At 41.6% G+C, this 15,959-nt stretch overlaps 3 protein-coding genes across 7 annotated transcripts in view; 1 reads left to right on the forward strand and 2 right to left on the reverse strand.

Moving 5' to 3' along the window:
• Window positions 1-210: 210 nt before the first annotated feature.
• Window positions 211-2,313, forward strand: LOC148194631 (uncharacterized). The gene has a single exon (XM_088097252.1). It carries the CDS (start codon window positions 211-213, stop codon window positions 2,311-2,313), a length of 2,103 nt encoding a protein of 700 aa, XP_087953378.1.
• Window positions 2,314-6,463: 4,150 nt separating this feature from the next.
• Window positions 6,464-9,539, reverse strand: LOC148194632 (uncharacterized). The gene is made up of 3 exons (XM_088097253.1): window positions 9,094-9,539; window positions 7,096-7,584; window positions 6,464-6,997 (listed from the first exon to the last, which is right to left on the reverse strand). Exons 1-3 carry the CDS (start codon window positions 9,208-9,210, stop codon window positions 6,464-6,466), a joined length of 1,140 nt encoding a protein of 379 aa, XP_087953379.1. The 5' UTR covers window positions 9,211-9,539.
• Window positions 9,540-11,594: 2,055 nt separating this feature from the next.
• The window catches only part of LOC124828424 (ubiquitin C-terminal hydrolase 13-like), a 33,577-nt gene continuing 29,212 nt past the window's right edge, over window positions 11,595-15,959 (reverse strand). For 2 of the 5 annotated variants that reach the window (XM_088097543.1, XM_088097542.1), the window contains exons 27-32: window positions 15,787-15,852; window positions 13,954-14,040; window positions 13,675-13,800; window positions 13,395-13,469; window positions 13,167-13,253; window positions 11,595-11,950 (exon numbers count right to left, since the gene is read on the reverse strand). In XM_088097543.1, coding sequence (XP_087953669.1) covers window positions 11,870-11,950; window positions 13,167-13,253; window positions 13,395-13,469; window positions 13,675-13,800; window positions 13,954-14,040; window positions 15,787-15,852 — 522 coding nt within the window. In that variant the 3' untranslated portion in view covers window positions 11,595-11,869. Of the gene's footprint in view, window positions 11,951-13,166; window positions 13,254-13,394; window positions 13,470-13,674; window positions 13,801-13,953; window positions 14,041-15,786; window positions 15,853-15,959 lie in introns of those variants that run through there. The other 3 variants (XR_015781735.1, XR_015781734.1, XM_047301710.2) reach the window with 2 other exon arrangements.

A 15,959-nucleotide genomic window follows, 5' to 3' on the forward strand; every position in this document is an offset into this window, starting at 1 on the left:
AAAAATAGCCACTGCTCTGAACTGACTTTGGCATCGGAGAATCTTTTGTAGGTCTCCACCCCTCCGGATCAAGAGGAGAGCCAGAGCGCCAGGAGAGGATCGGCCAAGGAGACAAGATTATAGGAGGACTTGGAAGACTTGGAACCCCACAGCCCTACACATCCGAAACATTTGGCGCCCACCGTGGGGCCGTGTGATTTCAAAAACTCAATGGTGACCACAAGAAACCAGGGCACAGACGATCCCGTGGAGATGATCCGCGCATTGCAGCAGAAGATGGAAGAGATGCAACAGCGTCACGAGGACGAATTGGCCGCCGTAAAAGCCGACTGCGAAGCCCGGATAGCCGAGGAGGTCGGGCGGGTAGATGGAGGGAAGCAAAGGAAGGGGAAGGAAAAGACGGGAGCGGAAGACAGTCCGCCCGCCGATACCGAGTATGATAAAACCTGGAGGCCTACCGGGTCCGAGGCGGAAGGAAGCAAGGCCAAATCGGTGCATGCGGAGAGCGCTGCCGAGGACGGACGAATGATAGTGAAGTCGGAACCGACGTCTACCTTGTTACTCCCGTTCACTCAAAACATCATGGATGTCCAAATTTCGGAGCAATTCATGGCTCCGCAATTCAAAATGTATAACGGAACAACGGACCCCGCCTCCCATATCCAGACGTTCTCGAACGCGATGGCGTTCCGAACAGGCAATGACGCCATCTGGTGCAGAGCATTCTCGCTCTCGTTGGAGGACGAGGCATTGGAGTGGTTCAACACCCTCCCCCCTAATTCGATAGAAAATTTTGCCGGATTGAAACAGCTGTTCGTCAAACAATTTGCGGCCAGCAGCACCCAAGACCTGACCGTATTCGAACTAATGACCCTCAAGCAGGAGAAGGACGAGACCTTGCGGACGTTCATGGACAGGTATCAGAAGACCGTCCGGCGAGTGAAAAGCCTGACGCCGGAGCTCGCCCTTCACTACATCCTGCCGGCTCTTAAGCCGGGGCCGTTCAAAGATAGTGTCTGCAGGCGAGCACCCAAAACAATGGAGGAGTTGAGGGAAAGAGCAGCTGATGAAATAAGGGTGGAGGAGATGAAGCTCTCCTATAAAAAAGAAAATCAAGAAGCCAGGGGAGAGAGGACGGACGGTAATAAGCCCGCCAACTCTACGGGAAAAACGTTCGGCCTTAGGCCCCGGGAGCAGAAGAAAGGACCTCGCTTCCAACAATATACGCCCTTGAACGCCTCAAGGGAGAAAATTCTCCGAGAGGCCCTAAGTGCAGAACTGATAGTGGAGCATGAGGGACTCCCAACTTTGAAGGGCGCTGACCGGAGCAAACATTGCTCCTACCACAAAAACATGGGTCACAGCACTGAAGAATGCCGGACCCTCAAGGACAAAATAGAAGAACTCGTCCGGGCGGGAAAACTTAAGAAGTACGTCCGAGACGAGCGCCCGTCGCAGTCAACCGAACGGCTCGCCCAGAGACCGGCCTACCGAAAGGATAAGCCGCGGGATCCCCGAGCGGAACGACCCCGCTCCCAAAGGCGCCCGAGCCGAAGTCGAAGCCGCAGCCGGGAACGCCCCTTGAGAGGACACATTAACACCATTTCCGGGGGATTCGCGGGAGGAGGATCATCTTCTTCCGCCCGTAAACGCCACGTTCGGGCCCTCCAATCCGTCCATCTGGTTGACAAGCCGCGTCGCTCCATGCCGCCCATTACCTTCTCGGACGAGGACTTTCACGCCCCTGATCCCGACCAGGACGACCCAATGGTCATAACGGCGGAGATAGCACGGTATGGGATAAGCAAAGTTCTGGTTGACCAAGGAAGTTCGGTCAACATCCTTTATTGGAAGACCTTCCTGCAAATGGATATCTCCGAAGATCTCATTGTCCCCTACGATGGGCAGATAGTAGGGTTTGCAGGAGAAAGAGTTGACACAAGGGGATATGTGGAGTTGAGGACGAGGTTGGGTACCGGACGATCTAGCGAGGAGAAGAGGGTCCGGTATCTGCTGGTAGAGGCGAGCACCTCGTATAACGTGCTGCTCGGAAGGCCGTGCTTAAACGCTTTTGGAGCGATCGTCTCTACCCCCCACCTCACAATGAAATACCCCTCCGAGAAGGGAACTATTTGTACAGTCCGGGCGGACCAGAAGACGGCGCGAGAATGTTACGCAGGCAGGGTTGAAGTTGCACGTCCGTCCCGGAAAAAAGACGGGCGGCCGGCTCGGAGGTGGCCATGGCCGACCTTGATCCTAGGACGAATACCGAGGACCGGTTGGAACCTATGGGAGAAACCCAACCTATCCTGATAGGAAAGGAACCTGCCCAAACCACTCTCATCGCCAGGGAGCTGAACCCCGAAATGGAAAAGGAGTTGAGAGCACTCTTGTGGAGGAACCGTGATCTATTTGCGTGGACGGCAGCGGATATGCCAGGTATTCATCCGGCGGTGATGTGCCACAAGCTCTCGCTTTTCCAGAATGCACGACCTATAGCCCAGAAAAAACGAAGAATGGGCGAGGAGAAGCGCAAGGCGGTCGAAGAGGAGGTAGAGAAGTTGAAGAGAGCCGGATTCGTCCGGGCTGTCACCTACACCACATGGCTAGCTAACGTGGTCATGGTGAAGAAGGCTAGCGGGAAGTGGCGCATGTGTACCGACTACACGGATCTGAACAAGGCCTGCCCAAAGGATTCGCATCCCCTACCCAGCATAGACGCCCTGGTGGACGGCGCCTCCGGACACCGAGTGCTGAGTTTCCTGGATGCATATTCCGGGTATAATCAGATACCCATGTACGGACCAGACATCGAGAAGACAGCATTCATCACAGAGAAGGCTAACTTCTGCTATGAGGTTATGCCGTTCGGCCTGAAGAATGCGGGGGCGACATACCAGCGCCTAATGGATCGAATCTTCCGGGACCAGATAGGCCGGTGCATGGACGTATATGTGGACGACATGGTGGTCCGATCGGCAGATGGAGAGGGACACATCCAAGACCTTGAGGAGGTTTTTCGTCAAGTAAGGAAATTCGGCATGCGCTTGAACCCCGCAAAGTGTACGTTCGGGGTAGCCGCCGGAAAGTTCTTGGGTTTTATGCTGACATCAAGGGGGATTGAGGCTAACCCAGACAAGTGTGACGCGGTACTGAAAATGCAGAGTCCGGCCACCCTTAAGGAAGTCCAGAGACTGGTCGGACGCCTCACTGCCTTGTCCCGATTTATCCCCAAGCTAGCAGAGCGGATGAGGCCGGTCCTGCGTAAGCTGAAGAAAGGGGCCGGCCCGTCATGGGACGACGAATGCGAGCGAGCGTTCCAAGACGTCAAAGCCATCCTAAGTAACCCACCGGTCATGAACCGCCCGGTTCCGGGTGGAGATTTGCATATCTTCTTGGGAGTATCTGAAACGGCCGTCAGCGCCGTATTGATGCAAGAGCGGCCTCAAGCGAGATTAATTTACTTCGTGAGTCGAACGCTCCTAGATGCAGAAACCCGGTATCAGCGGGTAGAGAAGGTGGCCTTGGCTTTATTGCACGCATCCCGAAGGCTTCGCCCTTACTTTCAAAGTTATCAAGTGATAGTCCGGACGGACTTCCCAATCTCCAAAATCCTCAGAAAGCCGGACCTAGCCGGACGGATGGTGGCATGGGCAGTAGAGCTCTCAGAGTTCGGCTTGCGCTATGAACCAAGGGGATCGGTTAAAGGCCAACATTTGGCAGATTTCGCGGCCGAATTACCCCCATCCGGCCTAGAAGACTGGAATCTGTACGTGGACGGAGCGTCCGGGCGTTCGATAAGCGGGGCCGGCATCGTTCTTGAAGGCCCCAACGGGTTCTTACTGGAGCATTCCTTGATATTCAAATTCAAAGTATCCAACAACCAGGCCGAGTATGAGGCCCTGATAGCCGGCCTCGAGTTGGCAAAAGACATGGGGGCGCGGAGGATAACCTGCCGGACGGACTCTGAGTTGGTGGTAGGCCAAATGAACGGCAACTTCCAAGTCAGAGAGGAGCGCCTTTTACGATACTACCAACGAGCGGCGGAACTCGCAAGGGCGTTCGATAAAGTTGACATACAGCACATTCCCAGAGAACAAAACACGAGGGCGGACGTACTGTCTAAACTCAGTTCGGGAAAGGAAAAGGGACAGTTGACTACTGTCGTGCGGCAGGTTCTACTTCAGCCTTCAGTAGAATGCTCGGCGGTATCCGATGGAGGGCAGGACTGGCGTGCAGAAATCAGGGAGATCATGACCCGCCAGGACGAGGGGCGGACGGTAGGTCCGGGCGAAGCCAAGAAAATCGCCCGTTACCTTATTGTGGGGGATGACTTATACCGAAGAGGATTCTCCTCCCCCCTCCTTAAGTGCTTGGGGAACGAAGAGGCATGCTATGTCATGGACGAGCTACACAACGGCGTTTGTGGTTTCCACACAGGCTGGAGAACGTTAAAAGCCCGGTTACTGAGAGCCGGATATTATTGGCCTACCATGGAGGCGGACACAAAAGCGTTCGTCCAGCGCTGCGTTCGCTGTCAGGAACATTCCAACAACACCCATCTTCCGCCACATGCCTTACGTTCAATATCCTCCCCATGGCCATTCGCCCAATGGGGAATGGACATCGTAGGACCATTCCCAGTAGGGCAAGCGCAGAGGAAGTTCCTCTTGGTGGCGGTGGATTACTTCACCAAGTGGGTAGAGGCCGAGCCCTTGGCGACCATCACGGCCGCCCAGGTCCAGAAATTCTGTTGGAAGTTGATATGTCGCTTCGGCCTCCCCCGATCCATCATCACAGACAACGGCCGGCAGTTTATAGATAAAAAACTCGCCGAATTCTTCAAAGGATTGGGAATCAAGCACATTACCAGCTCCGTGGAGCATCCCCAGACGAACGGTCAAGCCGAAGCAATGAACAAGACCATAGTTTCGGAACTCAAGCGGCGTTTGGGAGAAAGGAAGGGAGCGTGGGTGGACGAACTGCCCGAGGTCCTATGGGCCTATAGATGCACACCTCATGGAACCACAGGCGAAACCCCTTTCAACTTAACTTATGGTACTGATGCTATGTTGCCGGTTGAGCTGGGCGAACCGTCCTTGAGGCGAGAAGTCGAGGACCTGAACCTCAACGACCAAGAGTTGAGAATCGAGTTGGACTCCCTGGACGAACGGCGCGATCGAGCGGCGCTGAGGGCCGAAGCATGCAAGCGCATGGTGGAAAGAAAATACAACTCCAAGGTCCGGCCAAGAAGCTTCCAGGAGGGGGACCTAGTATGGAGAAAAGCGGGAGACGCCCGCCGAAACCCAACTCATGGAAAGCTGGCCGCCAAGTGGGAAGGGCCGTTCCGAGTAATGGAGGCCCTGGGAAACGGAGCGTATAGGCTGGAGCGCATGGACGGACGTCCCATCCCTAACACTTGGAACGCCACGCATCTAAAGTTTTATTTCAGTTAACTTCCACGGCTTGATGTAATGTACCCCCATGGTTAATGAATCAAGTTCTATTTTCTCCTATGAAACTCACTTTGTTTTGTAGACATCTAATTCAGAACGAGCGTTCCAAAGAGAACGACTCTCAGCTTGGTTGGGTGACGAAGTGAAGAGACGTCCGCCCTACCAAACTCCAAGCTGGCGAACGAGCGTTCCAAAGAGAACGACTCTCAGCTTGGTTGGGCGACGAAGTGAAGAGACGTCCGCCCTACCAAACTCCAAGCTGGCGAACGAGCGTTCCAAAGAGAACGACTCTCAGCTTGGTTGGGCGACGAAGTGAAGAGACGTCCGCCCTACCAAACTCCAAGCTGGCGAACGAGCGTTCCAAAGAGAACGACTCTCAGCTTGGTTGGGCGACGAAGTGAAGAGACGTCCGCCCTACCAAACTCCAAGCTGGCGAACGAGCGTTCCAAAGAGAACGACTCTCAGCTTGGTCGGGCGACGAAGTGAAGAGACGTCCGCCCTACCAAACTCCAAGCTGGCGAACGAGCGTTCCAAAGAGAACGACTCTCAGCTTGGTTGGGCGACGAAGTGAAGAGACGTCCGCCCTACCAAACTCCAAGCTGGCGAACGAGCGTTCCAAAGAGAACGACTCTCAGCTTGGTTGGGCGACGAAGTGAAGAGACGTCCGCCCTACCAAGCCCAAGTTGATGCAACAACGTTCCAAAGAGAACGACTCAGCTTGGTTGGGGGCGGGCCACGAAGCGAGAGTTAAACATCTAAAAGCTAAACGTCGACATCCGCCCGGGAAAAGGGGGCGTCATCCCACCCGGCCGGGCCGGTACTAAAGCAAGTTCTTTATAGGAATAAAGGCGCACAAAATATACGAAACAGGAAAAAGCAACTGTGTATTAATCAATGACGCTAAAACGCGCCAATTTACAAAAGGACCGCCCGGCCAACTTCTGGACAATCCGAGATGTTGGGCGGATGGTCACGAGATACACCAAAAAATTAAAAGAAAAAGAATTCTAAACGTTTTTCCCGGATGCCGCCTCTACAGTTGGCCCGTCGTCTTCAACCGCATTCAAATCCATAAGGACGCCGTCGAAAACGTCCTTCTCTATATCCACGCCCAAAGAAAACGGATCCTGGATGCCCGCCAGCAGAGTTACCTGACGAAGGGCTTTGTTGAACCCTTCCTCATGTTCAAACATAATGGTCGACTCCAACTCGGCAACCTGCTCCTTGGCCTTAGTAACTTCAAGAGTGAGCTCCTCGTTGGTCTTAGCATGATCCGTTTCGACCTCTTTTAGGCGGGCTACCTCCGCCTTCAGCTGGCGACCTTCCTCCGCCAAGCGCTCCTGTTCGGCCTGGGCGGTTGCCAAACTTTTGGCGGCCTCCCTCTTGGCCTCCTCAAGATCGGCTTCTAACTGTTCGATCTTCTTATCGTATTCATCCTGGTTAAGGACCATCTGCTCCAAGGTCAACTGAAGGGAGGCTGCATTCTTCTTCTCCTTGTCGAGCTCGGCCCGGACCTCCGCCACGCCGGGGCGGTCAGCAAACTTTCTTAAGTACCAGGCCAGAGCGGATGTCCGGGTAGACATNAATATTTCACATGTTAAGAGGGATAGAAAAGAAAAATAGAACAAATAATGGTTACCTTGTACTCAAGTGACGAATCCCATATCACTATAGCACTGTCATCAGGAGACCATTCAATATCAGCCAAATCTAGAGTGTCAACAGCAAAATTGCCCATTATTTCCCATGTGTGACAAGATAACAGATTTATATAGTCCTTGCAATCACGCCTTGTACATATTGCTGCAAATTTTCCATCTCGTGTGAAAGAAACTCCTTTGGAAGCATGCTTTGGCCACTGTAAATGCACACAAGCTGTATTTAACAATGACCAAACAGTCAAACGCAACTGGAAATCAGAAGTGGTGAGTATGTGGCGGCTATCTGGACTCCACCTCGCATATGCAATACCAGCAGGTCCTTCATCTATCTTGCATGTCCATTCTGGTTGGGTTAGTGACCAAGCCTGAATCATTGGCTTTTTGTAAAGACCACAAAGAATATATTCTGAATCAAGGGCCCATTCAATATAGCTAATTTTGTCCAAGCATGAAAACAACTGCACAACCTGCATGCACCGAAAAGAATGATTGTAAACCATGAACTGAGGCTGATAGCTAGAATAAAACATCATAATCAGTGAGTTACGAGGAAATGCACTTAACACCAAAGTGCATAACTAGAATAGATCACATCAAAACCAAGAGAATAGTCCCAAAGAAACTCTTTGAGTGTCTCTGTACCCATGCTTTTTAGTATACATCATTGATAAACAATCCGTATATATTTCTTTTTTCAAGAATAAGCTTGTACTTTAATGCATTAAGTAGTCCTTAGAATGTAGGTTTAAATCTAGTTTAATTTTACAAGCCTATTGCACCTACTTATATATTGTATTTTAGTTATATATGTACATAATGTGGAATCTCTTACACAACCCCGTCTGAACAAGATATTTGTGAGTGATCGATAATGAGTGACACAATATGTTTAACAAACTTATTTTGGATAAACTCCAAACCATCTTAAAAAATGAGTTTAAGTTTAATTCAACATTACAAAAACAACTCATATATGGTGATCTTGTACTCGGTTTAATACTCAATTTTAACTAAATCTCTAGACAGTATGAAAGGCGTATCATTAATCAAGTCGAGAAACAGCAACAAATGCACTCACATCACAATTACAATTTAGAATAGAAAGAGCATATGGTAAGCCCGGGTGAAGTACAGTTAGACATAACAACAATCAAGGTGAATAATTTGATTACGAGCTGACTGATTTATGGTTTTGGAAGACTGAAAATTTTATTCCTCATAAACTACTAGGAAATATGGCATACTACTATATGTGTTCCCAAGTTACATTTAAACTTATACTATCCCTTAATTCAGACGCACGGTTCATTCAGTCCATCTTGGAATTTGGATCCAAAGAGCAGGAACCATCGCAATGAAGTGTTAAAAAGCTCTGGAATTTAAAGTCTACCTACCTCCATACAATCATTTTACGGTCAAATTTAGTGCTTCTCTTCCTAAGCCTGAATTTTTCAAAGACACTATTAAACTGCCTCATGTGTCTGTAAAAATTCTGATACCGGTATGAAAATCTAAAACATCAATTTTCACGATAGCTAGTGTGTAGTTGAGTTCAAGTAAAAACAACAACTTCTTTATACAGAAATCACCACGCTCCACTGGACATCACCCCCTTTTATTTTCCTACAAATCTAAGTACCGAAGAAAGAACCGTCACGTTTTGCCTCTAAAAGAAACCCATTACCAAAACTCCACTCATCAGAAATATGCACATGCAAAACTATAAAAAAAATGTTTTTTTTCATACTCGTGCATGAAACAGAATAACCAACAAACCATAAAAACAAAAGAAAACCCCCAGATCCCGTTCCTTGCCACGAGTCCCAAGTTCCCAAAAGTTGAAATTCATAAACTGGGTCTCCGATAAGTGTCCCAAAAACCTAAGTTCCAGAAATTCAAAACTCCAAAGACTGCAGCCACAGAATAAAGATTGAAAATTGAAGCAGTGTTGTTAAAGGGGTAACAAAAAACAAAACCTTGAAGGAAATGGTCTCCCGAATGACGAGGCGGTAATCAACGGCGACGGCGATAAAGCGAGCATTGGGAGAGAAACAACAGGGACCCGTTTGCTTGTAAGATTCAGTGAACTCCATTGATCGATTATCACCAAATGGGAAATGGGGGGTTGGTTTCGCTTAAAGTTTCAACTTGGCACAGTGAAGTAGAAGAAGAAGAGAGAGGAGGAAGGTGCATAATAAGTTATGTTGCGGTGAGGGGTGAGTAGAGTTAAACCATCAAATGGTGAGTGACAGAACAGAATAACATGGTAAGTAGATCTGGGAAAGGGAGAGAAACTGTCTTGTTGTCTTGTACCATTCGTTTGAAAGTGAGACAGACAAGATTTTAAATCCTTTTATGCAACCAACGTACCGTTAAATCATGAATCCATCTGGTGTGATGCTTTTTGTTCTTTTCCCTTGCCCTCGTGTTTGAACGGATAACTATATTCAGTCAAGTAAGCTTATTTAAAAGGGTGAAGAAGTATCTGCATTTATTTACTTTACATTTATTTAACACTAACCAAGATTATATTTTTAAATAAAAATTAATTTAAGAACAATTAAAAAAATTAAAAATATTAGCTTTTAATAGATGTTGGATAGGTATAGAAAAAGTAAAAGGTGTACATATACAATTTTCTTTTCTAAAAATAGCCTAAATTATAGCTTTAGCCTTTTTTATTTTTAATATGTGATTTCATTTTTCAGCTATTTCAATATATATATATATATATATATATATATATATTTAACCAATTAAACGTTAGAAATATATTTACCTGAATAATTATTAAAAATAGTTAGTCAATCAAAATATAAATATAAAAAAATAAATTAATACAAAATTCGGTATTAAACTCTTTTTTTTCAAAATACAAATTGAAAAAGTACAAATAGGTTTAAATTACACAGTATTAAGAAAAAAGAAACAAAATTATAATTTAACTTTAACATATATCAAAAGTACATTAACTCACAAAAAGAAAAATATTTATTAATAAGAGTTGATGAAAATTTTTATGACGGAAATTAGTTTGAAATATAACTTTTCTGGTTTATTATAGGTGAGCTAATATTGTCAAGTAGGAAGATAGGGTAAAGTCATGATATTAGAAACCAAAATCTATTAATCCTTACAACAAGTGTAAAATCTTTAAAGTTTGAATTAATATACGAAAAGTCATCCAAAGATAATCGCTATAGTTTGTAAATATAATTGTATATCTTTAAATGAAATAGTTATATATAATTGCTTGTACTAATCATTTGATTCATTTATATGTCTCTTTATGTGTTTGGTCGTGGTTTATCTAATGTTATACATAAAGATTGTACAGGTAGGAGGGTCGTGAAATAGTGATATTGTTTGATAGTTAGAGCAAGACAAGTTGATACATATGTATATAATTTTATATTGTATTGACTCTTGTTGGAAAACTTTATATATTTTTGAAAAATGTATCATTAAGATGCATGAAGTGTTTATGTAATGGTCTATTGCTTAATACCTAGAGTGTAATAGTATAGTTAGTAGTGTAAATTTATTAAATTAGGATATTAATATGAAATTGTTTTATTTAAGGATGAAAATAACTTCGACTAAATAGAAGATAAAGTTGTTTGATTGAAGAAAGTGAATCGAAAAATAATTTTTAAAAATAACGAATCATATTGTATTATATTTTATTTTCTGCTATCAAATACTTTTCATTTTTTACATATTTGTTTTAAACATGTTGTAAAATAATTGATTCATATACATATTTGTTTTTTTTTTTTGTAGGAAAGGGCATAGTTGAAAAAAGATTATTCCTATTAGTAAATTTTAAAACACGAGGCATTGGACGTATAAATATTACCAAGGAGATATCTTGAGTTCAAGAAAGTTGAAACATGTTTACATACATTAATTATAGATTGTGTAGTCTGATTTGATATGCTGATATGCATTTTTTTTTATTTAAGAAAAATGACAGTATATATATATATATATATATATATATATATATATATATATATATATATATATATATATATATATATAAAAAAAAAAAGACATTTTCAACCGTTCTTCTAAAATGCCATTGCCATTATTGTAATTGAACATGTTTTGTTTGTATTGTTTAATTCGTTGGACAAAAATAGCTTCTCATGTGAAAGTTATAAAGAATTTGGAAATAGATTTTAAACGTAAAATAAATAAACTTGTTTCGTGAAAGGTTATTATAGTGTATGTTGAATAGAATTCTGATAGAAAACATGGAAAACTTACCTGTCATAAATTATGTTAAAACTACTCTTTTATCTTAAAAAAATTGCATTAAGAGTTAATACTTTATCTTTTCTTAGAAAGGTTTTGGGTGAAAATAAATTAAACTATTCATCAAGGGGTGAAGTTAGTTTGTTGAAAAATGTTGCAGGTGAGTTTAAACATATCAGTTTAAAGTGTAGTTGTATACAGTAACAAGCCTGTAATGTAATAGAAGGCCCAGAAATTAAGTATAGCTATAATTCAAAGACAAAAATCCAACCCAAAATCTTATTATTTATTATTTACAAAGGAATTAAAACCAAAGAGACGAGGAGTTATTGAGTTTTAACTACCAGGAAAGACAGATCAAGCTATACACCTATCCCCCTAAGTAATGATGAAGCTACAAATTGACAAAGATTGAATCTACACTTCTGTCATCACTTCATAAAACTGTAAGTGTCACTGCCATAAGGTGTTATATACTGATTCATAGATTGATTAGTTGTAGATTTTTACAGGCTTCTCAATTGCGTGACGGTTCTGGATATTTGAGAAATGATCGTTGTAGACAGCTGGAACCTGCACATAAAATTATTTTCAGTGACTTGTATGCAGCCGGTGTTGCATTTGGATATCCAGTGCAAATGCGATAATTTCTTTTCTTTCCAATTGTATTATCAAAAGTTGTAGATATAAATGTAAAATAAAATTCATCTATGAATGTTTTAGTGAGAGAAAAGATATATCATGGAGCTATAGGAACTAAAGACTCGTCTCTGTATTAAAGATTAACATTATCTTATATTGTTTATTTTAGAAGATATGTAATTCTGTCTTTCAGTATTGAGTACTATCATGACACACGTAACAACGACAAAATGATTATAAAATAGTGAATTTTTATAATTCTTCAAAAATAAAGAAAATAAAAAATAAAAAAGAGTAGTATCATATAAATATAAAAAATTTATGTGTATCAAACTATCATTTCTTTTAAGTATTTTTCACAAAACACCTAAAGATACCGCCATAATAACAAGTTTGCAATGGCAACTAGCTTAATCCTATTAAAAGTTTCAATCATTGGCATATGTGTCAAGTCACAAGATTGGTTTAACTTTCCCTCATGTTCATAATGAACTATTTATTACACAATTTCATTCACCCACCTTGCATCTTGTTTAACATTCTTATTAATATCCCCGTCACTTCGCAAACGGATCCAAGATAACTAAACCATGGAACATGTGATTTAATGTGATCCTTAGTTTCACCTTGCTCGATCTTACATTGCATATACCTTGGGTACATCTATATTGGTGAAACCGTATGATTCTAAACTTCCTATCTACTTAATTTGAGAATTAGCTCCTCTAAAAAGATGAGCTTGAGGTATGTCTATAGTCATGTTAGAGTTTAAGGGTGAGACTGAAAAAGTAATTTTAGAACATATAGCTTGCCTTCTTCCGTGCGCTTTTCTCTATTATATTTTCTAGATTGCTCTCACAGTTTAACTAACTGAACTATTCTCAAATAAGTCTATTTCTATGTTGTATATTTTCTTAGAGGATAGAGGTAACAGAATATACTCAAATAACCATGCATAGAAGTAATAACTTTTTCTTTTTGTATATAAATTGTAAATATTTTATTATTTTAACTACCCTAAATTTTGAATGACTGCATGCTAGATCCACATTTTGGTTTCTTTTTAAGACTTAGTGCATATACCATCCACACAGCTACATTGGGGAATCTCCCAAAAGACAGAAAGAAGCCACTCCCCAACATTTACCTGGTTAACTGCGTAAGACCTTTTTGGAGCATTGACAGTGTGTTCCAGACCAAGATATTGCTCCCAAGAACCAAAAATATCCCTTCTCTAAACAAACAAACAATTCAAATTTGTATTAACTTAATCATGTAGAAATCAAACAATATGCCTAAACAAATTCCATTGACAGCCTCAAACTCGTACATTCACAACCAAAATGAAAAATCACATAAGAGAATATTGACAGACCTGAAACCGAGCACAGACAATATCAGAATCTTGTAGGTATTCAGGACGACCATGTAACACAAATGCAAACTTCCACTGGAAAGACAAACAACATGGGAACAAATACATCAATCATGAAATAAAACCTTGTCAACTCTACATGCAGAGAAGTAATGGAAGCAGGACGGTAGTTTAACTACAAGCAGAAAAACAAATCGAACTTTGTACATATTCGTTAATGTCCCAAAAAAGTTGACCAAGCTTTAAAATGCCAAAAATAAAATAACACATTCATACATACGCTTGAAAACTCCGCATCTGGAACTTGAAGCTTTTTCTGTATCCGCAATTTGACATCAGCTAATGTCTCACCCCCACGGATAACAAATAGAAAAGGATCCCCAAAATTCTGAATTTTCTGCAAATTCTACATGTTTCAATCCACCCACACAGAATCGAGAAAAAAGTGTTTGTAAAAAAAATGTATCAAAGCAGAAATATGATTCAATTACAGGAAAAAATTATATTTGGACGGAAAAAGAAGTGAGAAATTATAATAATACCAGATATTTGATCTTACCAAATACTTATGAGAAGTGTCTTCAAAGAAATGATAAACATGAATCAACAGATCAAGAGGACCAAGAATTCTCTCTTCTTCAGGAATCTTCAATATTACAAAAGAATATTATATTCGTAACAAGAAACCAAAATGAAGAGGAATCATGCACTAAAAAATTCACAGCATGCTACAATAACAAAAGGACATAATTACAAATTTACAGTCATTCCTGCATAGTTGTGCAGTGTGGCTGATAACAAACTAACAAGGCAGGATTGTGACAGCGGCACGACTACTATACTTTGTGGACTATTACAAAATGAAAACTGAACTCTGTGGAGTTTTGAAAATAGAATTAATGGAACTGCAAAAGCTTAAACATCAATGAAATCTAAAGTAAGGATAAAAATTTTTAATTTCTTAAAACGCTCGTAAGGTAAATCTATCTTGACACAAATCACAGCTAATTTTTTTTATAATGTAAAATAAGAAATTCAAAATGATGAAGAAAAGATAACTCTTAAAATTCCTGAAATAAATATTAGAAAGGCTGTTGCATTTCTGTTTCAAAACCACCACTGGTGTTATTATCTGGGCAAAGAGACGCCAGTCTTGGTCCAAGAACTTAGTCCAAAATGGACTCTGATAGTTAGAACAATGAAATCCTTTTAGACTGATTTTTTGTTATCTTATGATGAAATACCTATTATGAAACATAAAAGGTCTGGCTCAACCTAGAGCAAAGAGGATAGTTAATAATCTGTCTTCTTCATAAACCAGATTTTCATCTTGTGGCTGAACCTCTTATAAAGATTCATATCACTCTTCAGTTTTGGGAATCCTTACATCTTAAGTTCTTTGTACAAAACAAAAAGATCTTCCATCTCATGGGTGTTACAGTGGTAAAGATATTAATTCAGCCGTCCTTAGTTCTTCTACACAACAAGTTTCTCTTTCTTTTAAGCATGTCTTATAGGATATTTGTGTGTCAGCAGCTATTTAGCTAGAAGAGATTTGTGGCAAGTTCTCTCTAATCTCTCAGATTTCAGCTCCATGGTCCTTTATAGGTGATTTTACTGTTGTGCTTGGCTGTCATCAATATAGAGGTAAATTTTATCCATCTCCCTTGGGTTGTAGGGAATTCCAGGATCGCTCTGATCAGAATTCTTTCAATTACTTGCCTTCACCTGGCAGTCAGTTTAATTGGACCGACAAATGATCACACTGAGGATTTTTGGACTAAATAAGAAGGATACGTGCCCATGCTTCTATTTTTCTTTTTTCTTTAATTTATTTCGAGCTTTAACAACTGCCGTATATCGTATTTCATGATTAAATTAGAAAACTAAATTACAGTGGTTAAAAACCATCACGAATTGCAAATTCAAAAACTACCATATATCATGTCTCTAACAATGTCTCCAAAGAGGGGCTAAAAGACAAATTCTGAACTGCAGGGACTAGAGAGACAATTTTTAATTTGAGGGACAAAATGACCCAAATTTGAGAGACTAAAATCGTTTTTAAACTTTATTATTTCAATATTAAAGAGATATGGCCAGGAGGGTTTTTCATGGGAAAATCCAAAAGGCCGTAGATATTCAAGGAAAAGGACCATGACATACTCAAACATGACAATCATGCGACATCCCAATCTTTTTGTTTACAAATACATGTCACATGTCTATTGTCTACACATTTTTCAATATCAACACATTCTCTTCAAACAAGTGAAGGATGACAAGAACTAAAACAATGTCTATCGCATCCAAAATAGTATCTCCCCAATCGAGATGTTGTATTTGAATACTAATTATAAAAATAAATATAATAAAGGTAACAAATCTTTACCTCCTCTGCTCTTAACTTCCAATATTCATCACTAATATTCTCAATTGTCTCACTCGGCGAGAAAATCTGCAAAAGGTTTATTAGTTTTACAGCTATCCAGTTTGAAACTTCTTCATAAATAAAGCAGCACTTAACAAATGTCAAACAAAATTATTAGTTTTTACACCCAAAAA

The sequence above is a fragment of the Vigna umbellata genome, chromosome 8 (genome assembly GCF_029865625.1).
Source record: "Vigna umbellata cultivar VRB3 chromosome 8, Vumbellata_1.0, whole genome shotgun sequence".
NCBI lineage: Eukaryota > Viridiplantae > Streptophyta > Magnoliopsida > Fabales > Fabaceae > Vigna > Vigna umbellata.